At 41.6% G+C, this 23,995-nt stretch overlaps 1 protein-coding gene across 2 annotated transcripts in view; it reads left to right on the plus strand.

Annotated features, from left to right (window-relative positions):
* Window positions 1–23,995, plus strand: part of OSBPL2 (oxysterol binding protein like 2) — a 66,273-nt gene that overhangs the window by 33,275 nt on the left and 9,003 nt on the right. For both annotated transcript variants that reach the window (XM_087720551.1, XM_087720550.1), the window contains 10 exons: window positions 4,996–5,131; window positions 6,485–6,560; window positions 7,611–7,745; window positions 10,654–10,751; window positions 11,866–12,048; window positions 17,136–17,243; window positions 18,964–19,053; window positions 20,005–20,128; window positions 21,790–21,909; window positions 23,135–23,258. In XM_087720551.1, the coding sequence (XP_087576677.1) occupies window positions 4,996–5,131; window positions 6,485–6,560; window positions 7,611–7,745; window positions 10,654–10,751; window positions 11,866–12,048; window positions 17,136–17,243; window positions 18,964–19,053; window positions 20,005–20,128; window positions 21,790–21,909; window positions 23,135–23,258 (1,194 nt within the window). The remainder of the gene's footprint in view (window positions 1–4,995; window positions 5,132–6,484; window positions 6,561–7,610; window positions 7,746–10,653; window positions 10,752–11,865; window positions 12,049–17,135; window positions 17,244–18,963; window positions 19,054–20,004; window positions 20,129–21,789; window positions 21,910–23,134; window positions 23,259–23,995) is intronic.

The following is a 23,995-nucleotide window of genomic DNA, read 5'->3' on the forward strand; positions in this document are numbered from 1 at the left end:
TACGAACCAGTTGTCTGGCATATGAATTTTTGATCACATGACTATGGGGATGCTGTAAAGGTTATAACTCTGAAAAACGGTCATAAGTCAATTTTTTTCAGTGCTGCTGTAACTTTGAATGGTTACTAAATGAACTGTTATAAATCGAGCACTACTTGTACTCCACAATAAGTAACCCATACAGTAATAGAATAATCTATAGTCTATATAGGTTTAGTTTGGTAAGATTCTGTCGATAAGGGGTAAGCTGATAAAGCCCTGAACTTTGGCTAGATTGTTCTATGCACGTCATCCTTGGGCTGGGCCGGACAGGTAGAAAGGTTTCTCTCCTTGATGTATGAAGATTACAACTAGACGTAGTTTCTGTGCTGGCTAAAATCTCACTACATCCTGCCCAGAGTTGAAAAGACTGTTTTAAGTTGGTGACTGTCTGTCCTTCCATGCCCTTGTAAGATAGCCATACCTCAGTCCCGTATGTAAAATCAATATTAAATGAACATTTAACATTCTTTTTCTTTGTACTTTCGCTATAGCTTATAAAATATGGCAGCTCCTAATTTGCTTTTTAAAACTCTGTAAGCATCATCATATCATTCATAAGCTATTAACCTGAGACAAATGGCCTATGATTTCTCTTCTTCCTTCTCAACTGATATTATCCACATGGCAGAAATAATTGAACCACTAGCCAGTTCATTTACATATTAGTTTGCCTTTCAGGCTTTAGAAAATGAAATCAATATTTCTACTAGATAGCTTGGAAACTAAAGTAAGAGGAACGTGGGTATGTTGCCAAAAACAATAGTAAGGACTGTGCCAACTTATTTACAGCAGTGTGTTTATTGATTGTGTGCTGCCTCCAAGTCAATTGGTGACTGCCTGAAAAAGTCCCTGCATTTTTTACCCCAGGACAATTATGATGCTCTGCTGGTTTGTGACAAGAGAAGCCAGTTTTGCAGGTAATCACGCATCAAGTCACGTACAGATTTGTAGTCAAAACAATACTTCGAATTGCATTGACATGTCTGTTGGGATTCCATGCTGGACTCAAAGCCCAGTCAGGGCAAAGGGCAGCACATGGGCTGCTGCATGCTGTATCAACAGCAGTTTTCAGGTAGTCTTCAGAGGCAGTCCCATACAGAGCACGTCACAGTAGTCTAGGTGAGTGATAATGAGCCTGTGGGCAGAACATCTCTTAGCCCCCACTTCCACTGCTCAACTAGCAGCCACTTCAAAACCAGAAGCCTTTGAAGTCACAGAACTGATCCTTCATGGAAGCGACGCTGAGGCTCACACAGATTTTGTAGCTGTGGCTTCTCGGCTGTTGGCCCCTCCAGCAGCCGAATCAGAGGAAAAGGAGGAGGCATGGGAGTCAGAGTCAGCAGCAAGGCAACCCGACACTTTGAGGAAGAAGATGGAATAGGGCTGGCAGAGAGACAGAGGCAAAGACTGGGCTGTCCTTCAGCCCTCAGATGGAGAGTCAACAGCCTCCAGGTCACCACACTAGGATAATTTATGATTCAAAGAATTGGCTATCCCCGGAAATAGATCATGGGATTAACCAACAGAGCACACTTCAAAGAGCTAAATATGAGCCAGCAGTGTGCCGCAGCAGCCAAAAAAGCCAATGCAATCCTAAATTGCATTGACATAGGTATACAATCAAGATCAAGTGAGGTACTAATACCACACTAGAAAGCCCTAGTAAGACCACACCTAGAGTATTGCGTCCAGTTTTGGTCATTATAGTATAAAAAAGATGTTGAGACTCTAGAAAAAGTGCAGAGGAGAGCAACCAGGATGATTAAGGGATTGGAGGCTAAAACATACAATGAACGGTTGCAGGAACTGGGCATGGCTAGTCTAGTGAAGAGAAGGACCAGGGGAGGCATGATAGCAGTCTTCCAATATTTGAGGGGCTGCCACAGAGAGGAGGAGGATCAACCTGTTTCCCAAGGCACCTGAAGGCCAAACAAGGAATAATGTATGGAAGCTTACCAAGGAGAGATTCAACCTAGAAATAAGGAGGAACTTTCTGACAGTGAGAACAATCAACCAATGCAACAGCTTGCCTTCGGAAGTTGTGGGAGCTTCATCATTGGAGGCTTTCAAGAAGAGATTGGACTTAACCATTTGTCAGAAATGGTGTAAGGTCTCCTGCAGTGGAGGGTTGGACTAGATGTCCTATAAGATCCCTTCCAACTCTGTTAATCTGTAATCAGGTCTGGAGGTGGCTGATGAGGAAGAAGAGGAACAGCTGAGTCCAATGCATGAGCCGCGATGCACAGAAGGCAGAAGAGAGGAGAGCGGTGGAAATCTATGGGCCAATCCTTAGGAAGGAAGAGCCACCGCTGCTAGTGAGCCACCGCTGCTAGCTTTAGAGATAAAGGGCAGGGGGCAGAGAGGAATAGATGTGGTAGACAACTATTCATCTTCCGGTTCGCTGGATTTGTTAGCTTGTGGTGAGAGAGAAACGTTTTTGCTGGGCTGCCGGCACTCCTAATTAAAGGAATCTTTGAGTTCACTTCAGAAAGTTTGTCGTATTTGGGGAGCTGGGTCAGAACAGGAGCTCAGAATTCTCTTTGAAAAATAATGACAGTTGCCATTATTGTGATCCAAGCATCCCGTGTTCTGATGCATTTTGTTTCTTGTGGCAAGAGATACTTCCCTGCGAGAGAAAAAAAGTAATCTAATTGGACATCTGCCAGAACCATAGCTATTTGGCCTCGAAAACAATTCATGTAAAGGAAGCAGCTTGGTGTTGTACTTAGTTTGCTGACCTAGAAACCTGTAGACTCTGAGTTCTAGGCCTTCCCTAGGAACGAAAGCCAGGTGGATGACTTCGGACCAATTGCCAGCAGACTATGAGTTCTAGTCCCGTCTTACGCATGAAAGCTGATTGGGTGACTTTGGGCCAGTCCCCTTTTCAGCCCAGCCCACCTCGCGGTAGTTATTCTGGGGAGACAGTTTGCCACCTTTGGTTATATATAACAAAGGAGGGATAAAAATCTAATGTTAAAGGAAAAAACCATACATATACAACTGTCAACTCACTAAGCAATCATTGGACAATGTGGTTAATGACACAACCTGGGTGGAGGGAGGAAACAGGGTCACAGTTGAATCGTAAATCACGTGCGGTCAAGTTGACCTCAAATGGGAACAGTGCTGACATGATGCTCCTAATAAATAACTGGATTTCCTTTGAAATTTGGCTTGAGTCTCATGAGTTAATTAAGGCATCTGTCGGATTCCTGACAACAACCACACTGTTGGCCGTGCCATTTTTTTACCTGAATACTACTCCTTTTCCATAATTTTGTTCAGGTAGTCCTCAAGTTATGACCATTCATTAAGCAACCGTTTGACGTTACGAATGGTACTTCATAATCGGTCCCTAAAGTTAATAGTTGTTGCAGAGCTCCCCGCAATTATGTAATGAAGATTTGGGCATTTGGCAGGTCCCTTTAACTTAGCAACTGCAGGAGAGCTTTAACCCCCATCTCTGCCCTTTTTCTGCAATTCACAGTGCCACTCCTTTGTGGCAGCTCTGGGGCTGAAGTAGAGGCCTTCAGCAATCTCAGCTGGCCACCACTTTCCCCCCAGGCCACTGCTTTAGCTATGGTTTCACCACTGCCAAGGAGTTGCTTCAATGGCCACTTTCCATGACCCCTTTCCCAGGGTACCAGTGCAAGGCTCCCATCAACCTCATCTCCCCGGACTCCACTCCCTCTGCTGTCCTGTGCTCTGCCCAACCTGTGGCCCTTGCCACCCTGCCCTGCCAGCCTGCTGCCTTCTGCTTGCTGACCCTCTGCCCTGACTTTTGCTATCTCTTGCTGGCCACACCACTTCTTCCCGAAGCTGCTTGCACTGTTCCAATACTATGTGCCAAGGTGGCGCAGTGGTTAAATGCAGCACTGCAGGCTACTGCTAGATCAGCAGGTCAGCGGTTCAAATCTCACCGGCTCAGGGTTGACTCAGCCTTCCATCCTTCCGAGGTGGGTAAAATGAGGACCCAGATTGTTGGGGGCAATATGCTGACTCTCTGTAAACCGCTTAGAGAGGCCTGAAAGGCCTATGAAGCGGTATATAAGTCTACTGCTATTGCTATTGCTATGTGCTGTTCTCCAAAATTGCCTTGCCTTGGCATGGCTTTCTTGCAAGGTTTTACAAGGCCTGAAAAGCCTGCCAAAGCCTTGTGAAGAATGGCATGCTATTTGGGGGAATGGTGCGCACTGAGTTCAAATCCATACGTCTTTAAAAGTTGTTGAGTTTGAAAAACCCTGATATAAAGTGTCCTACTGACTCTAGGAACCTAACTTATCTAGTTTAGATGGTCCACATAAGCAGTCGCATAAAGGAGTCATGTCCGACCCATCGTGACCCCATGGACAACGTTCCTCCAAGCCTTCCTGTCCTCTACCATCTCCCAGAGTCCATTTAAGCTCATGCTGACTGCTTCAGTGACTCCATCCAGCCACCTCATTCTCTGTCGTCCCCTTCATCTTTTGCCCTCCATCTTTCCCAGCATGAGGCTCTTCACCAGTGAGTCCTTCCTTCTCCTTAGGTGGCCAAAGCATTTGAATTTCATCTTTAGGATCTGGCCTTCTAAAGAGCAATCAGGGTTGATCTCCTCTAGGACTGACCAGTTCGCTCGCTTTGCCGTCCAAGGGACTCGCAGGAGTCTTCTCCAGCACCATAGCTCAAAGACCTCAATTCTTTGGAGCTCAACCTTTCTTATGGTCCAACTTTCACAGCATTGCAACTAGGAAAATAAACGAAGTATAAAGGAGTAAGCGCAATCAAACACAAAGGAATGGAACATACGGTGCTTCATACTGGAGTAGCACAAAAAATTCTGTTTATGACATTTAAACGTGCAGTTCATATGCGCAGAAGTACTTCATGCTTGCTGCTTTCCATTATTGTATTATTTACAGGACAACTCCCAGGGTCCTGTGATATGCTTCAATGTGATCCACTTTATTTACACAGGCTTTGATTCGGATAATTCTTCAGGAGAATTTTCAGAAGCAGTTCACAAAGTCGATGTGGATGATCACCAGAGTAACCGGACTGGAAAGCACAATGGCGACGGGCCAGTACAAGAGAACGGAATCAAGAAACACAGGTACTTTCTCTGGAACTGACCAAGCAGGACCTCCCATTAGTAAAATAATTGCTTTGGTTGGGATTTTTATTTATTTATTAAGGAAACTATGTTTTGAGAGTGAGCAGTGTGTAGACTTCATACCTGTGCATGAAGAACTTTTTTTTTGCTTTTTAATTATCTTAAAGTTATTAGATTGCTATATAAACTACAAAGTAAAACAGAGGGCAGTTTAGGAGGAGTTTCCAAGAGCAACGGTCAAAATGGGAAGTGGGAATGCTACATTTTGAGAATCACATTCTACAAACTGAAAAATACAGTGGCATCTCAGTACCCATCGGTAATTCGTTCTGGAAGATGTGATGAATTTTAAAACCAACAGGTATGTAGAAAAACATGAGACTTGCCATGTGACCCGCTATTTCAGCCAGAAGAAATAGCAGGTCATGAAGCAGCTGACATCAGCAAGTTATTCCTTATACATTGACTACCGGGAGAAAGACAAATGCCAGGTGAAGATTCCTGCTTCAAAACATGTTGATTACAGAATTCGACACGTTTTGAAGCAGTCGAGTGCTGAGGTAGACTGTAAGTCCTTCATCTTTAGTTGGATTAAATTAAGACAAGCATTGATTTTAATTGCTTAGTTGTGTGAGGGTTTTTTTTCCCCATTCCAGGATTATCTAAAACAGTGTTTGTCAACTTTGGCAAATGTAAGATGATTGACTCCAGTTCCCAGAATTCTCCAGCCAACCATGTTGGCTGGGGGATTCTGGGAGTTGGAGTCCAACCATCTTAAAAGTTGCCAACCAAGGTTGAAAAACGTTGATCTAAAAGAACGTTTAATTTTTTAAAGCCGAAGTTCTATTTGGACTTTGTTGGCAGAGTCATGTTAGATTTTCTCCCATTTAGTTTTCATTTAAAAAGTTAACCAATAGAAATCTAATTCAGTTCATTAGGTGATTTGATCTTATTGTTTCAAGTTTGCTTTGTGCAAAAAAAACCTTACCCTTTTCTTGGAGATGAATCTCATTGATCTCAATAGAGTTTGTACTAAATAATATTTACATTCTCAATTTTTAGAAATTGCTATCGTTGTGTTTAAAAGTGCCCATAGGTTTGCACATACCATATTCTTCGAGGCAGGATAATTCTCATATACATTCATAATATTGCAAAGTTCAGGCCAAAAGTGTTGAAAGAGTCTTGGAAGAATTACTGAAAATATCCCAACAGGTGGCTTCACTTTAAAACTGTTCACCTGTATGATTGAAGAAATCAGAAAACAGCTTTGTGTAGTGACCATTGCAGAAAAATATTTCATGGAAAGGTATGGGACCCTAGTATTAAAATATTGATTTATTCTTCCTGCAGAACATCTTTACCTGCCCCAATGTTTACTAGGAGTGATTTCAGTGTCTGGAGTATCTTAAAAAAGTGTATTGGATTGGTAAGTTGCTATGGTTTACTAGTATGGTTTGCTTGGCATGTTTGATTAATATGTGGAAATAAATCAGATGGATGGCAATAAATCAGATGGACGAGTAATGCACATACTAGTGAATACATACAGAAGGCAAATAGGATTTCCTTGTTTCCTGATGGCTGGCTGATGATCTATTACAGTGCTTCTCAACCTAAGCATCTTTAGGAGCCGTGGCACCAGTGGTGAGTTCCTAACGGTTTGGCTTGGTTCGGCCAAACCGGTAGTGGTTTGGCGGCCTGGGCCACTGGAACCGACAGCGTCCCAGGCCTGCCGCGTCCCCGAATCGGCTCTCCCATAGGCATCACCATCTTGTTTTTGGCTTCTGCACATGCGCAGAACAATTTTTATTGAACTGCACATGGCGTGGCCATGAGCGAACCGGCAGTGGTGCCTGCCGGAACCTACTCCTGCGTGGCACAGTGGTTAGAATCCAGCATTGCAGGCTAATACTGCCAACTGCCAGGTGTTCGATTCTCAGCGGCTCAAGGTTGACTCATCCTTCTAGCCTTCTAAGGTGGGTAACACGAGGAGCCAGATTGTTGTGGGCAATATGCTAACTCTGTAAATCCCTTAGACAAAGATGTAAAACACTGTGAAGTAGTATATCAGTCTAAGTGCTATTGCTGAGATGGCTGGACTTCAGCTTGTAGAGTGCCATGGCTGGCTGGGGAATTGTGGGAGTTGAAGTCCATCTTAAAGTTGCTGAGATTGAGAAACAGGCTACAATACATTTGGAATATAATGTGTGTAAAGCAGATAGGTCCACACACTGAGCAGAATGGATAGATTAAGTAGTAACTGTTCAAAGACTTCTCATATTGAAAAAAATGGCAGCATATGTTGTGGCAGCTGAAATATCATCCCTTTGCATTATGTTTTGTTTGTCTGATGTTTATGTAGCAGCAAGCTGTAAGGCTGATATCTGGGGCTGATATCTATTAATTGACAGTTGTTTAAAATTTGCTTGTGGCATCACAGTTTTCTATTCCCCCCTCCCCTCTTCTCACTACTTAGGAGCTGTCAAAAATTACCATGCCCATTGCCTTCAATGAACCCCTGAGCTTCCTTCAACGAATAACAGAATATATGGAGCACACATACCTCATTAATAAAGCAAACTGTCATTCTAATCCTCTAGAAAGAATGCAGGTAATTTTTTTCATATTTTTATGGCTGTATTAAGGCTTTTTCCTCCTTCACATTGCATGGTAACATATAATAAGGATCTTGTAAAAGTAGGGATTTGTGTGAGGGAAAGGGAGGGGAGGGGCAGAGAGAGACACAGACATAGAACAGAGAGAGACAGACAGAGACAGACAGACAGAGAGAGAGACAGACAGAGTAGCTAGGTCATGGAAAGCTCACAACCTTTCTGACTGAAGGCTAGCTGGTGACTCCAGATATTTTATAGCTCTATAAAGCCTCTTCCAGTGTAAAGCAGGGGTTCAGCTCAGGCCAGGAGAGGCAGTTAGAAGTTTCCCTATCTGCAGACAGCACTTGGCTTCAGAATACCATGGACTGTAGTATAGATTTCCTGGCTGGCCTGATATTAAAATCCTTTGACCCAGTGCTCAGAGAGCACAGGAACTAATAGGCTGAACTTGCCTGGCAAGATTACTATTGTCTTTGCTATTTGCTGAAACTTGTATGCCATCTGACTCTCAATACCTCTGGGCAACTCCCAACAATTCAACCAAGAAATTGCAAACAAACAATAAAACATTAAAATGTGATAAGTGCAATAAGCCATGTGGAAAGAAGCAGAGAGTATCCATTGTTTCTTTGTTTTCCATGCTAATTTGATCAGTTACCCAAAGTTACTTTTGCTGTTCCTGTGAGAGTTGATTAATTATCCCTATCTCTTGGACATAGGTGTGGGTCTCTATATCTTCAATTAACTTAATTCTCATGAAGCCACACTGTCGTATGTATGAAAATACAAACTGAGCGGTGGCTCAGTGGCTAAGACGCTGAGCTTGTCGATCAGAAAGGTTGAATCCCTAGCGCCACGTAATGGAGTGAGCTCCCGTTACTTGTCCCAGCTTCTGCCAACCTACCAGTTCGAAAGCATGTAAAAATGCAAATAGAAAAATAGGGACCATCTTTGGTGGGAAGGTAACAATGTTCCATGTGCCTTTGGCGTTTAGTTATGCCAGCCACATGACCACGGAGACGTCTTCGTAGAGCACTGGCTCTTCGGCTTTGAAATGGAGATGAGCACCGCCTCCTAGAGTCAGGAATGACTAGCACATATGTGCGAGGGGAGCCTTTACCTTTACTTGTTGTTAGTGCAGTGTTGGATTTCTACTGGCATTACGTATTCCAAAGCCACTCAGTGGAGAAACTGGAGCCATTTTGTAAGACAGTTTAGATCAGAGGAAGGGGGCTATCTCTTCCATCCAGAGAAATATGGGGAGGGGAGAGATCTTCCCATTCAAGAATAGATAGTAGCTTCACTACCTGTCCTAGATGAGAATTCTTTCACTAGGGTAGAGATAACAGGTAATCCTCGACTTACAACCACAATTGAGCCCCAAATTCCTAATTCCGTTCCTAAATGAAACAGGTTTTTTATACTTATGACTGTTGCAGCATCCCCATAATCACATGGCCAGAATTCGGACACTTGGCAACAGACTAATATTTATGACGTTCGCAGTGTCCCGGGTCTTGTGACCACCTTTTGCAACCTTCTGGCAACAGACTAATATTTAAGACGGTCGCAGTGTCCCGGGTCTTGTGACCACCTTTTGCAGCCTTCTGGCAACAGACTAATATTTAAGACGGTCGCAGTGTCCCGGGTCTTGTGACCACCTTTTGCAGCCTTCTGGCAAGCAAAGTCAATGGGGAAGCCAGACTTCACAACCATGTTACTAACAACTGCAGTGGTTCACTTAACAACTGCGTCAAGAAAAGCCATAAAACAGAGCAAAACTCACTTAACAAACATATCACTTAGAAACTAAAGTTTGGGCTCAATTGTGGTCGTACGTCGAGGACTACCTACTGTATAATCAAGGCTAGTTTCTCATTAGGACAAATAAAGCATCTGCATTGAACAGCAGACTGTCAAATTGATTAATTAAGGCCAAAAGCCAGTTTGGCCTGATATTAGGATTGATCCCGAAGGGGAAAAAAAAACTTTAGGTCTACTTTTTGGAAGTGTGTTCATATACTCTGAAAAAGATCAAATGTAAGTTGGAATACAGTATACTAGAAAGCAGAGACATCACCCTGCCAAAAAAAGTTTAGTCAAGTGTAGTGTATAGTCAAGATTATGGTTTTCCCAGTTGCAATGGATGGCTGTGAAAGGTGGACCATAAGAAAGGCTGAGCGCCAAAGAATGGAGGCCTTTGAACTCTGGTACTGGAGAAGACTCCTGCGAGTCCCTTGGACTGCAAGGTGATCAAATCGGTCAGTCCTAGAGGAGATCAACCCTGACTGCTCTTTAGAAGACGAGATCCTGAAGAGGAAACTCAAATACTTTGGCCACCTAATGAGAAGGAAGGACTCCCTGGAGAAGAGCCTCAAGCTGGAAACAATTGAGGGCAAAAGAAGAAGGGGACGACAGAGAATGAGGTGGCTGGATGGAGTCACCGAAGCAGTTGGTGTGACCTTAAATGGACTCCAGAGGATGGTAGAGGGCAGGAAGGCTTGGAGGAATGCTGTCCATGGGGTCGCGATGGGTTAGACACGGCTTCTCAACTAACAACAAGAAAGTTGGAATAGTGGAGGACATTCAGGGAGGAGCTATTCTAGAAAAAGTGACAGTAGGAATCTGCCGAAATCAGCCTTTTTATGAATGAAGGGACTCTACCGCCAGCAATCATTTTGTGAGTGCACCTACCACCTAACACTTAAGTGCACCCACAGTGTGTTATTAATATTTCCAGTGTGTGGTCACTCTCACAACATGTTTCTGTGTGGGAATCTGGATAAGAGCATTTGAAAATTAACAATGATGTTTAATTGTGTTGTTATATTAATAATTAATTAATGTGATTTGTGTCATTTTCCGTTCTGTGGGAGAAACTCTTACCCCTAATGTATCTTGCAGATTGTTGCTGCTTTTGCGGTATCTGCTGTTGCCTCTCAATGGGAGAGAACAGGCAAACCATTTAACCCTCTCCTTGGAGAAACATATGAATTAATCAGGTGAGGCTACAGTCTTAATTTCACTTTTGTAGTGTGCCATATATGTCTTCTGCTCCTGGCCCAAAATAATGCTTCTGGTTTGAATTTTGTGAATATAAATATTTCAAGATTATAGCCAGATGCCTGCCTGTTGCAAAATGGCATGGGCTAATCCTACACAACACATAGTAATGCTTTCCAGATCCTTTGAGATCATCCCTTGTAGAATTTCTAGCTGGAATGGCTGTATCACAGTAGGCAAGTATTGTGTCAGTTTCAGTCCGCTGCTTTTATGGCAGATCAGGGTAGGAATAAAAAGTTCTGAACCTGAAGAAGCAAAAGGGAAATGACCTACAAAGGGTGAAAACCAAGGAGATCTGGAAGTGTTGGCAAACCTTTTCAGCACCGAGTGCCAAAATGGGAGTGTGCATGTGCCGGAAACTGGAAGAGCAACTGCCAGGTGCGCATGTGTGTACCAGGAAGATGATCTTCCGGTTTCCAACATGCGCACTGGCCAGCTGGTTTCTGGTGTGCACATGCACAAGAAAACCAGCTGGCCAGTGCACATGCGCATTCTGGTGTGCATGCATGCATGAAGACAGATGGCTGGCACGCCGGAACCTGGAAGAGCAACGGGCGACAGCTTGCATGCCTGGAGAGATGGCTCTGTGTGCCACTTCTGTCATGTGTACCATAGGTTCGCCATCACGGCTCTAGGGGGAGCCCTAGAGTACTACCTCACTTGAGTAACCTACCTCCAAGTTTTGACTGGTAGCAAGCGGCCTTTCCTAAAGCCAAGGGGGTTTTGTTCTGTTTTTGAGCTTTGAAGTTGCCCAGTACAAGTTAGTGCTCTTAGTATTTCTACTATTAGAATATTTGTAGCTCAAGGTTGAACTGTGGGGTCCTTTATGCTCTCTGAGCTTGGTTGCTTTCTTGCAGACATTTCATTATCAAACTAGGTAACATCATCAGCTCAGCAAAGCCAGTTATTATAATAGATATTGGCCATATAGGAATGAAACAAATAAGAAGGTAAAGAAGCTGTTACAATTGATAGACAAATGTTTACAACTATACCACAAGAATAATTTGAACCTTTTCAATAATATTAATGATCACTTTTTCTTATTTCTAGGGAGGATTTAGGTTTTAGGTTAATTTCTGAACAAGTCAGTCATCATCCACCTATCAGTGCATTTTACTCTGAAGGCTTAAACCAGGACTTCATTTTTCATGGCTCAATTTATCCTAAATTGAAGTTTTGGGGGAAGAGCGTAGAAGCAGAACCCCGGGGAACCATAACATTGGAACTGATAAAGTAAGTATCTCTCTTCTTTCGTGTCTTGGCGTTTCATTTTAATAGCTACCTCTACTAAGGAATTTTCATTTGTTCATCTCTTTCTGGATGGTTTTTGCATATGAGGACTTACGTTTCTATAATAAACTTTCTATAACTTAGATACCTCAAATGGTATTAACTACATAAATTATAGCGCAGAAATATCAATATTGATAAAGAATATTTGCAGGCTGACAGTTAAACTGCAGATTCTTTAGTGCGCTCTAAGGCTGGTGGTTCTCAAACAGACTTTTCATTACAAACTAGATAACATCATTAGTGCACTGCATCCCACTGATGAATGATGCTTTATATATCTGCTATTAGTTTATATGTACTAAGAAATTTATTTTGGGCTGATAAACGCCTGTCTATTTAAAACGCCTGTTTATTAAAAAGCCTTTCTATTTAAAACTATTTAAAACTCAGCCTTAAAAAAGCTGAGCGCCAAAGAATCGAGGCCTTTGAACTATGGTGCTGGAGAAGACTTCTGCGAGTCCCTTGGACTGCATGGCGATCAAACCGGTCAGTCCTAAAGAAGACCAACCCTGGCTGCTCTTTAGAAGCCCAGATCCTGAAGATGAAACTCAAATACTTTGGCTACTTAATGAGAAGGAAGGACCCACTGGAGAAGAGCCTCATGCTGGGAAAGATGGAGGGCAAAAGAAGAAGAGGATGACAGAGAATGAGGTGGCTGGATGGAGTCACCGAAGCAGTCGGCGTGAGCTTAAATGGACTCCGGGGGATGATAGAGGACAGGAAGACCTGGAGGAACATTGTCCAATGGTTGGACATGATTTCGCAACTAACAACAATAACAACATTTAAAACTAAATCTAATTATTTCTGTAAGACTTGATGAGAGCCACGTTGTCATAAATACATCTGCTCTGTGCTTTTCCGTAATATAGTTTAGAAAGTCTGAATTGCTTTACTGTATAGTTGCATTATTGTGTCATCAATACAAGTAGATTTCAATTTAGGTCACTTAGGGACTGTTCAAAATTACAACAGAGTTACTGAAGGGGCTACTTATGACCTGGTCATGACCTCATCATGACTTACAACTGTGATGTGTAGGACCCATTGCAATCATAAGTCAGAGTATGGGTACCTATTTTACTTGTTGGCTTTATTCTGCTCAATAGCTGTAAGTCTGTGTTTGTGTGAGAGAGAGGAGAGGGAGGGAGAGAGAGAGAGAAAACACGCTTTAGCAGAATGGGGAACAATAAGGGACATAATTCCCCACCTCTGTTATAGAGCATGAGTTCAGATTATATTTGCTTACTGATAAACGTGCTGACTAACAGATTACTTTGCATGATCAGTGAGAACGGGAATCAAAGTGATTACTGAATGGCTAGCAGTGAAGCTGTTGCAATGCATGCGTTTTTCTTTGGTGCCAAAGGAAGTCAGGATTATCCCTTCAAACACAAGGCAATGAGATTCACAGCCAATGCAAATTCATCTCTTCATGCACCACACACCTATACTAGAATTTATAGGGATTAGCAATGTGCTCTGTACAAATTTACATAATTTCAAAAGGGAACCAAATATATTCCTGGACTGTTAATGGGCTAGGACACGAGTGTCAAATTTGATCGTGTCACATGGCGCATCATGACATATCACAATGCTTTTTTATTTCCTTTGTGGAGCCAGGGTGGGCGTGGCCTGCGCCTGACGCATTTGGCCTGTGGGTCGCCAGTTTGACAGGCCTGGGCTGGGGGGACCTTGATGGCTGTTTGCTGTCTTTGAAATAACATGCAGCGTGCTAGGGAGTAACAGGGGAGAGAGATTATTATATGATTGATTGATTGATACCCTACTTGGTTTTATGCATGTTTGCATGCTTCTTAATTGATTGGCTACTCACAAATGAAGGCAAATGAACGATTGGCTACAGCCTGCCATAGGATTAGGTGCGCCCTTAGCTTAAACCAAACCAGAGCCTTCATATGTTTGTAGTTCTAAGGCTCAAATTGCCTATAATAACTCACCACCAGCATACCGGCCAATCTTAATGGTATGAGGAAGGAGTGCAGTATTTTACTCTGGAGATGGAAGGTTTTCTGATCTAGACTGCACTTATTCCACCGGGGGAAAGGTAACAATATGTTGCATATTATAACCATTAACAAGCATCTAAAAGTCTGTAGAGATTCTCAATCATCCAGGTCATGGTTGTCCCAAAGGTGCTTTTTCAGGAGGCAACTGGACTTTCTTGTTTTGTTTTACTTTTTTCTTTGAAGACATCTTCAAAAGAAAAAACAAGTAAGTCCAGTTGCCTTTTGAAAAAGCACCCTTGGGACCACCACGACTTGGATGACTGAGAATCTCTACAGACTTTTAGCTATACAATTTGGGATGAACACCCCTGGAATGGTGTGGGAGTATGAATGGATTTCCAGGGGGGGGGAATTTTGCAGGAACCAGGAGCACTACTTGGATGACCCTGAGGACACAGTTAAACCTCCAAGTGTTTCAACAACCCTCTAAAGCAGGGCTGTCAAACTCCTGACCCACAGGCTGCATACGTCACGCGATGGCCACGTCCAGTTTAGCGAAGGGGTTAAATGTCCTGATATGTCGCATGGCGCCGCCGTGAGTTTGACACCCCTGCTCTGAAAGGATTCACATTACCAGCTGTCTGCAAGGAATTTAAATCCTTCCATTCTCCACCATCCTGCCAGAGTTGAAGACGCTTCTTGGATGAGAAGCGAAATGTCTTCAAAAGAAAAAAACAAGGAAGTCCAGTTGCTTCCTGAAAAAGCAGCTTTGGGACACTAGCCAGCATACAGAGAGATTCTAAGCCATCCACTGTTTGTACATCAATTGTGAATTTCAAAGACAATAGTATGATCCACAATTGCATAATGAAAAGGGACAGATAAAAATATCACAACAAATGAGAATATTTGTAGCTCAGGGTTAAAATGATGGTTCCTTGGTGCTCTCTGGGCTTGATTGCAGACGTTTCATTATCCCAACTAGGTAACATCATCAGTGCTAGTAGGGAAGGGGGTTTGCTCTCAGTTTATATTCTAGTGGCTTGCCCTGGGGAGGTTTGAGGAGGTAAGAGCCGAGGTGGCGCAGTGGTTAGGGTGCAGTACTGCAGGCCACTTCAGCTGACTGCTATCTGCAGTTCGGCGGTTCAAATCTCACCGGCTCAAGGTTGACTCAGCCTTCCATCCTTCCGAGGTGGGTGAAATGAGGACCCAGACTGTGGGGGTGATATGCTGACTCTGTAAACCACTTAGAGAGGGCTGAAAGCCCTATGAAGCGGTATATAAGTCTAACTGCTATTGCTATTGCTATTGCTATTGAGGTTCTTTCGTAGGGCTGTTTACTTGTTGGGCTGTTTACTTTTGGCTTCATTGGCAGTTTCTTGATTGGGGTATTGTTTATTTCTTTATTGTTGGTCTGATGGTAATCTTGAGTTAATTTTTGCTCATCTGGATGTTGATTGCTGGTTGTTGAGACCAAACTCCACTTCTTACTAGCACTGGTGAGGTTACATCTTCAAGAAAACAACCAAGTTCAGAGACCACCAAGGATCCCCTAAAAACACCACATTTCAGTGAATTAGCCCAATTCATAATGAGAAATAAATATTTGACTGGCTTTTCTTTTTAATGCCGTGTCCTCTTAAAGTGTCGTTTTCTTTGTTAATTTGCTTGTATCTCTTTTACTCCAGTGAAGGAATATTTGTGATTCAGGTTTTATGTGGGATATAAAAGGTGGAGAAGGAGGGAATGAAACGTTTTTAGTATGTAATTTAGGCTTTGTTTGACGTGGCTGATGTTCTCTCTTTGGTAGAACAAGGAAATATTTTGCTAAACATTAAGTGTATGTTGTCAATTCTAGGATTTTATTTTTGCTGAAATCCTATCTTGAGAGTAAGTTTCAAAAATGTAAAGGGTGTTGGTGCTCTTAGGAATGTAAGAATTTGGTTTAGTAAAAACCAGTAAAATCCCTTGTTGTATCCTCTGTTTTAGCCCAACTTGCCTACAGTGTGAAGCTGTTAAAAATCCCAGCAATCTTTTCAAATTATTAAGTAATTTTTAAAAAAATGATATCCCTTCCTTCCAATCAACTACAAAATAATGTTTTAAAGTGATACTTATTATTTTCATCTTGTTCATTTTTTTCTTCATTGTTAATGTTCATATTTTGGTTTTAAAACTAGTTTGCTTTCAGTTTTATTTAATGTTATAGTTATTTACATAAAATTTAGGGAAAGTCTAGGTAGTCTAGGAGCTTCACATCAGTAAAATCATGATTAATAAACTAAAAAAAACCCATAGAAATTTGCAAAGCAAAACACCAAACAAAATCAAATCTTATATATTTATTTAGTCAATTTCTATAGTCCCCCATGTCAACAAGTGATTTTTGACTATAAGTGAATCTTACAGTTTATCATCATGTTACTTCAAAGTCTGGGACAGTACAATCTATCCTTGGTTTATGATCACAATTGAGCCCAACATTTCTGTTGCTAAGTGAGACAGTTGTTAGTTTTGTTCCGCTTTACAACCTTCTCTGCCATAGTCTGGCATCATCTGGCTTCCCCCACTGACTTTACTTGTTGGAAGCCAGCTGGGAAGGTTACAAATGGTGATCAAGTGACTTGGGACACTGCAACCGTCATAAATACATGCCAGTTGCCAAGCACTCAAATTTTGATCACATGATCGTGGGGACGCGCAACAGTCGTAAGGGTGAAAAATGGCCATAAGTCACTTTTTTCTGTCTGTTGTAACTTGGAATGGTCACTACTGGTATGATTGTACGTTGAGGACCTCAACCTGTTGCCAGGTTTTCAATCTCTTTTTTAATGTCATCAGGAAAAATAAAAACAAATCTGTTTATTTTCCTTTTATATTCTCTAGCAGCCTTTTTGTGCACATTGTACACGCTCCGGGCTCAAGCATGCAGTGCAAAAAGCAAGTGTGCATTAAATGATGGAGTGGGATAACAGTCGTTTCAAATACTTCCCCCCCCCCACCTTTCATTTTATTTTCCAACCATCTGATCAACCTTTTCTCCTTCACTGACAGACACCATGAAGCTTTCACTTGGACTAATCCTACCTGTTGTGTACATAATGTAATTATTGGCAAGCTCTGGATAGAACAGTATGGAACAGTAGAAATTATAAATCACAGGTAAATTTTCATTTATATCATAACTGTGTGTTCTAAAACTTGCCAAATGTAATATATGCCACTTGAAGGTGTCGTGACCCGACAAAAGCGCGAACGTCATAAGCGCGCCGACAACACCGCGGCGCTAAAACCGCGATGTCAAAAGCGCGCCGACAACAGCGCGCCGACAGAAGCGCGATTTAATTTAAGGTAAGGTTTACGGTTAGGTTTAGGGTTAGGTTTAGGGTTAGGTTTAGGGTTCCGTTACAGCGCGCTTCTGTCGGCGTGCTTTTGTCGGCGCGCCTTAGGGCTAATTAGTCGCTCATTCATCGCACGGTTTTGTCACCGCGCTTTAGTCACCGCACTTTAGTCAGGCGCGCTTTTGTTGTGCGCGCATTTGTGGTGGAACCGAAGGTGTAACCATCAGTGTCTCTCTGGTTCTGCCTATTGACAGAAGCAGTTCGAGATAAGGATTTTTTTGTGTGGGTAATATCTCTCTTCTTTTTCCGTGGGAAGAGATGAGCCTGCCTTAAATAAATGTTACATTTCTTTCTAACCCTGGGGCACAGTATGTGATAAATCTCTGCTACTGCGGGAATTCTTCTGAAACCTTCTGAAGAGGTTTCTCCTTTAGAAATCCTAAAGCTCCTCAACTTCAATGTTGTTTAAAAGTTGGGTGCGAACAATAACACAATAAAAAGTGCTTCTAGTGCAGGCTGCAGTATTGTTTTTTTTTTAATTCAGTATGGTTGAAATATCTGATCAAAGAAACCAATTTCAGTTCTGTCCCAAAAGTGCTTTTTTTAAGAGGCACCTGGACTTCCTTGTTTTTCTTTGAAGATGTTTCGCTTCTCATCCAAGAATAGCAATAGCAATAAGACTTATATACCGCTTCATAGGGCTTTCAGCCCTCTCTAAGCGGTTTACAGAGTCAGCATATCGCCCCCAGAGTCTGGGTCCTCATTTTACCTACCTCGGAAGGATGGAAGGCTGAGTCAACCCTGAGCCGGTGAGATTTGAACCGCCGAACTGCAGATAACAGTCAGCTGAAGTGGCTGCAGTACAGCACTTTAACCACTGCGCCACCTTGGCTGAAGAAGCTCATTGGATGAGAAGCGAAACATCTTCAAAGAAAAACAAGAAAGCCCAGTTGCCTCTTGAAAAAAGCACTTTGGGGGCAACCAGGACCTGATGACTGAGAATCTCCATAGTTAATTTAAATTCTGCTGCCCTTTGTCATTATGAAGTGGCCACACTTCATAATGTTGGGGCATCCTTCTAGGTATGAGGATGAACTAGCTGCTGGTCTGTTTCTCTCCCCACCCCAATTCCCTGGAAGAACCGGCCCAAATGACAGTAAAATTGCCCATGTTACGGTAGTTAAAAACACAGTGATATAGCAACATTATGAGAGAGGCAGACAAACAGAGCAAGCCAGTTTGGTCTAATGGTTGAGGCACCAGGTTAGAGAATGGGAGACTGGGAGTTCTAGTCTTGCCTTGAAAGCCAGCTAGGTGATTTGGGGCAAGACGTTCTCTCTCAGCCCCGATCCGTCTCGCAAGGTTGTTGGGGAAAATAAGGGGAGAAAGCTGGGCTGGATATGTTGGCTGCCTGGAATTTATTTGCAAAAATAATGAAGGCAGGATACAAATAAAAATAAAGAAAAAATTAATATGATGCAGATGCTGAATGGGGAAGAAGATCTTAGCACTATGTAACCTGTTTCATTTTCTTTTTATAGTACTGGAGATAAATGTATTCTTAACTTTAAACCATGTGGACTGTTCGGTAAAGAGCTTCACAGAATAGAGGGCTACATTCAAGATAAAAAGTAAGTAATTTATCAGAATCATAAAATCATAGGGCTGGAAGGGACGTTGGAGGTCCAACGTTGGACCAACAAACAATGAATACCAGGACAAAATGTTTACTTCAAAATGTGTTGATTACCAAATGCGATGAGTTTCAAAGCAGTTGACTTACCAAGGTGCCCCTGTAATTAATTTTTCCTCACCTAATTTAATTTCTGGATTTCTATTGCCTTGGAAATAAAGTGACTACTTTTTTCTCTTAGAACATTTTATAACTAACTATAATTTTGCAAAAGATCCAAAATGTAGAAGGTGTGAACTTAAGGTGAGAGTATGTTAAAAGCTGCTAGAAGTTGTGTTTCCACGTACATCTGGTATGCTATCCGTCTGGTAAACTTGCAAGATTTGTTTTTCTTGCCATGTACATGTATACAACCGAACTAGACTGTTACTTCTCTGTGTCATATAATATATTTGCGTCTATGCATATTAATTCTTTCAGTGTCATGTTTATGTAGTGTATATTGGAGGTGGTGACTCCTTGAGAGCTGTATGCAACAAAATTTCATTTTAGTGTATGCCAATTAAAGTGACAATAAAATTAATTTAAAGTGACAATAAAATTAATCCAAGTCTAAATCTAAGTCTACATTTTGAGGTCTTGTTCTTTTCAGCAAATGCAGATAATGATAGCTTTTCATGTCATCTTGGGTTATTGTTTTTTTTCAGCCACTCCTATTCCAGATCATCTGATGAGGGAAAGAAAAATAACATTATGGAGTTGATAGCTAGCTAGAGTAAGAAATCCTCCATATTATAAAAGTTAATCTCATAACTGTCCATTATCAGCCCGTATTAAGGCTCATACCATATTTCATTTGTGCTGTTAGGGCTGAATTAGATTCTATCAGATTTTAAGTAGGCTGGAAATGCACAGAATCTGAGTAAAGTAAAATGTCTTTTAAAAATAGTAAGAAGAAACTGTCAGTCATCTATGGGAAATGGACAGAATGTTTGTGGTGCGTTGATCCTTATTCTTACGAAAACTACAAGAAGAACGAGAGGAAAGGTGGCGATCAGAAGAAACCAAAGCCGGTAAGTTTTATGAAAGTGGGAGCTTGCCCGTCATTTTAAGATACATGTTCTCTAAATAGGATGCAGTGTAAACTGGATGATTATTGCTTAAATTATGACAAGGGTACCATCGTTTACCTTGTTAAGTTCTGGGATTATCCAAGGTTTTATCCAGTGCAATCAGGGATTGCAATTAGTCCTTGATTTACAACCGTAATTGAACCCAGAATTAACGGTCGTGCCATGCCGATCATTAAGGAGGTCACCTGTGGCTGTACCGATTTTACACCTGTTTTTGCAGCAGTCGCAAAGCGAATGTTGCAGTCATTAAGCAAATCTGTGGTCTGCTTTTTGCCAGAAATTGGAAATAAACACAGATTTCCGCCCAAAAAGTCATAAATGATGGTCAAGTGACCATTGGACACGGCAAATGGCCGTAAGTGCTGACAGTTGCTTAGCACCCAAAATGTGACCACAGGGCGAAGCGGGGGGTCGCCTTCCAACCTCGAATCGGCATCATAATTAGCTGTGAGGTAGTCTATTTTTACTTTGAATGGTTGCTAAGTGGCCTGTTGAAAGTCTAAAGATTACCTGTATATAGATTTTTAAAAATTTATTCATTAAATTTATAAGCTACCCATCTTGCCTTAAGGCAAGAAACACTGTACATTTTTCCCATTGCTCTCCTTTCCCTCTGCAATTCATTGTAATGGCAGACCTCTAGAGTCCCTGTTGACAAAATGAGCAGGCAAAGGGTGAAATTGAAAAAAGAGGGATTTTTGGTCCTTGATAATAGTGGGAGGTGGGAATGTAACAACTAGTATAAAAGTGAGAGTAAGGTAGGAGCAGACATTGGCACAGAGGAAAGGGGTGATTTTAATGAATAAAAGGCAATTTATGACTGGGTCGATGGCGTGGCTGAAGCAAAGATAGATTTTAAGGATAGAAAAATGAACAGGGATGATGTGAACCAGCTATCCTTTGCTTCTTTTTATCTTCCGCTCTTTAACTATGGTTGATATTAGTTACTCTTCCCCCCCCCTTTTTTTAATAACATAGCTTAGCCTAGGAAGAATGATGTAGTAAGGCAGCTTAGGTAGGCAACAGCCGCAGAGCAGAGTCTGTGCTCATGCGCAAGCGAGTGTGTTACCGGGAAGGTCAGGTCACCTGAGGAGTGACTTACATGAGGCGATTAGCTGGGCTGCGTGATGAAGGCAGTGGCATATATAGGGCGGGATGGGTGGGGAAAGCAGGCAGTTAAGGCAAGTGGCGAGTGGGCTCTGTCTTTCCCCATTCTTCTTCCCATTTCCTTTTCTAAATTTGCTTCGTGGTTTTTAAATCCTCCCCCAAGGATATCCAAATGGGATAATGTCGGAGAAAGAGTTGGGAGTCAAATCAGAGGTCTCCAAACTTAGCAACTTGTGGACTTCCAATTCCCAGAATTTCCCAGACAGCGTGGCTGACCGAGGAATTCTGGGAGTTGAAGTGCACAAGTCTTAAAGTTTCCAAGTTTGGAAATTCTCTGCCTTAAATCATAGCTTGCTGTTTAAGGTCTCCAGAACCTTTGGTTTAAGGAACCAGGAAGTGTTGTGCCTAAATGGAAAGCCATGTGTGGCTTGAAAGTAGTTCTGAAATTCCTTGGTGCTCTTCTGATTGAATATACGTAATTATTTCATTTTAAGAGAGATGAACCTGAAAACGATGAAGCCGATGATATGCCGGACGTTCAAGAAACTGTGCAAGTTATACCTGGCAGTAAACTACTTTGGAGGATAAGCTCAAGGCCATCGAATTCATCACAGGTGAGCAGCTCTGAACATTGGAAGTGGATTTTCATGTTATATACTTGACCGAAAGCACAGCAGTAGATTAGAATATATTACCTTTTAGAATATTAAAAGAGTTCGATGAATAAAAGATCACCAGTTGTCAAATACTTGAAATGTTAATTCTGATGCTGTAAAACTGCTCATTAGCCATAAGGTTTTTTTTGGAACTCGGATGGAATTGATATTAAGTTGAACCTCTTCCATAGTAGTCTATGGAATTCTTATTTTGTGCCATCAAGTCAGGGTCACCGAGATACATGTTCCCCATGACAATCTGTCTCTAATATGGTCCTTCAGGGTTTTTCAATGGGTCACCCTTTCCTTCCAAATATATAGATATCGTAGATATCAACAGATTAGACTTACTGCAATTCTTAATATAATCAGAATGTAAACTATTGCTGTATAATTTGAACATACAATAACATTGTTATCAAGGACAGCCATAATAACATTGGCATATTAAAACAATTTATATGCAGTGTTGGGTGCCACTACATCTTTATTAATTTAAAGATGATGTAGCAGAGTAAACCAAATTAAAGATTGAGGGAGACAAGGGACTATCTTCTTTTAAATGCCACGTTGCAGTAGGTTGATAGGTTGATAAATTCATGTATTTGCAATAACCCTAGCCCCTTAATAGAGATGCCAGATTGTAATCCAGTAAACAAAAGATGGTGGAATCCCAGATGTTCTTAGAATACACTTCATAAATTCAGTTAGCACAATATTTTTTTTATTTTTATTTATTAAGAAAATTTATCTGGCCATCCAACTCACTCATGGTGACTCCAGGTAGCAGAAATAAAACCCCAATATCCAGGGCCTTTTCAGCACCCAACTAAATTAAGACATCAGATTAAATTTAATTAAATGGGAAACCCAGATTAACTTAACAACTTTGTTACTAATTTAACAACTGTGGTGATTCACTTAACTGACAAGAAAGATGGTAAAATGGGACAAAATTCACTTAACAACATAAATTTTGGGCTTAATTGTGGTCGTAAGTCGAGGATTACCTGTAATTAAATTTGGAATGTTGACTTTTAGTATAAGATTTTGGGAATTAACTATAAAAAATTAATAGCTTTTTGTGGAAAACAGTCTTACTTTGATTCATAACTTGTGGGCTAATATCAGTGCCACCCCTTAGAGAGGAAGGTGTGTGTTTACATTCCTGTTTCTGCTTCAGATGTACAATTTCACCAGTTTTACTGTCACTCTCAATGAATTGGAGAAGGGCATGGAAGATATATTGGCTCCTACTGATTGCCGGTTAAGACCAGACATAAGGCATATGGAAAATGGAGAGATAGGTACGTGTATGTAGACGTCCATTATTCTCAAAGATTAGAATCCTTAATCAAAGCTATGTTTTTCTTACAGATCTTATGCCCGTGTATCTTATTCTCTTCCCTCTGTTCCAAGGATGGTTTGATCCTTGGAAGGATCCATCATAATACCTCCAAAGTGTTGAGTGCCCTTATAAACCTTGCTATGAAGTTGTAATTTTGTGACTGATGAGGAAAATTATTGCATTCATAAACGGAGAAGACTCCCTATTCACTGTTCTTGAGCTTAATTGCATCAAATGTAATTGGCGTTATGGCCATAATCACTACTGTTTGAAGGCACGTCACTTTTGGAAGTGAAGCCCTTGGCATGCTGTGGGTCTGCTAGAAGCTGTGCACCTGTTTTAGGACACGGTGGGGGTGGGGGGTGGGAATTTACTAAGGGGTAAACGCTAGAAATTTTCTACCTCTTTACAAAAATAGTATTCTACCTCTTTACAAAAATAGTATTGTTCCAAAGCACCTAAAGGCTGGTTAAGAAGCAATGGATGGGAACTAATGAAAGAGAGAACCAACCTAGAACTAAGGAGAAATTTTGTGACAGTGAGAACAAAACGACTTGCCTCCAGAAGTTGTGGATGCTCCAACACTGGAGATTTTTAAGAAGAGACTGGACAACTATACCAATAGTATAGGGCCATGACGGTGAACTTATGGCACGCGTGCCAGAGGGAGCACGCAGAGCCCTCTCTGTGGCCACG

Source organism: Thamnophis sirtalis, unplaced genomic scaffold (genome assembly GCF_051295495.1).
Source record: "Thamnophis sirtalis isolate CommonGarterSnake01/CBP01778 unplaced genomic scaffold, rThaSir2_p1.2 scaffold_7, whole genome shotgun sequence".
NCBI lineage: Eukaryota > Metazoa > Chordata > Lepidosauria > Squamata > Natricidae > Thamnophis > Thamnophis sirtalis.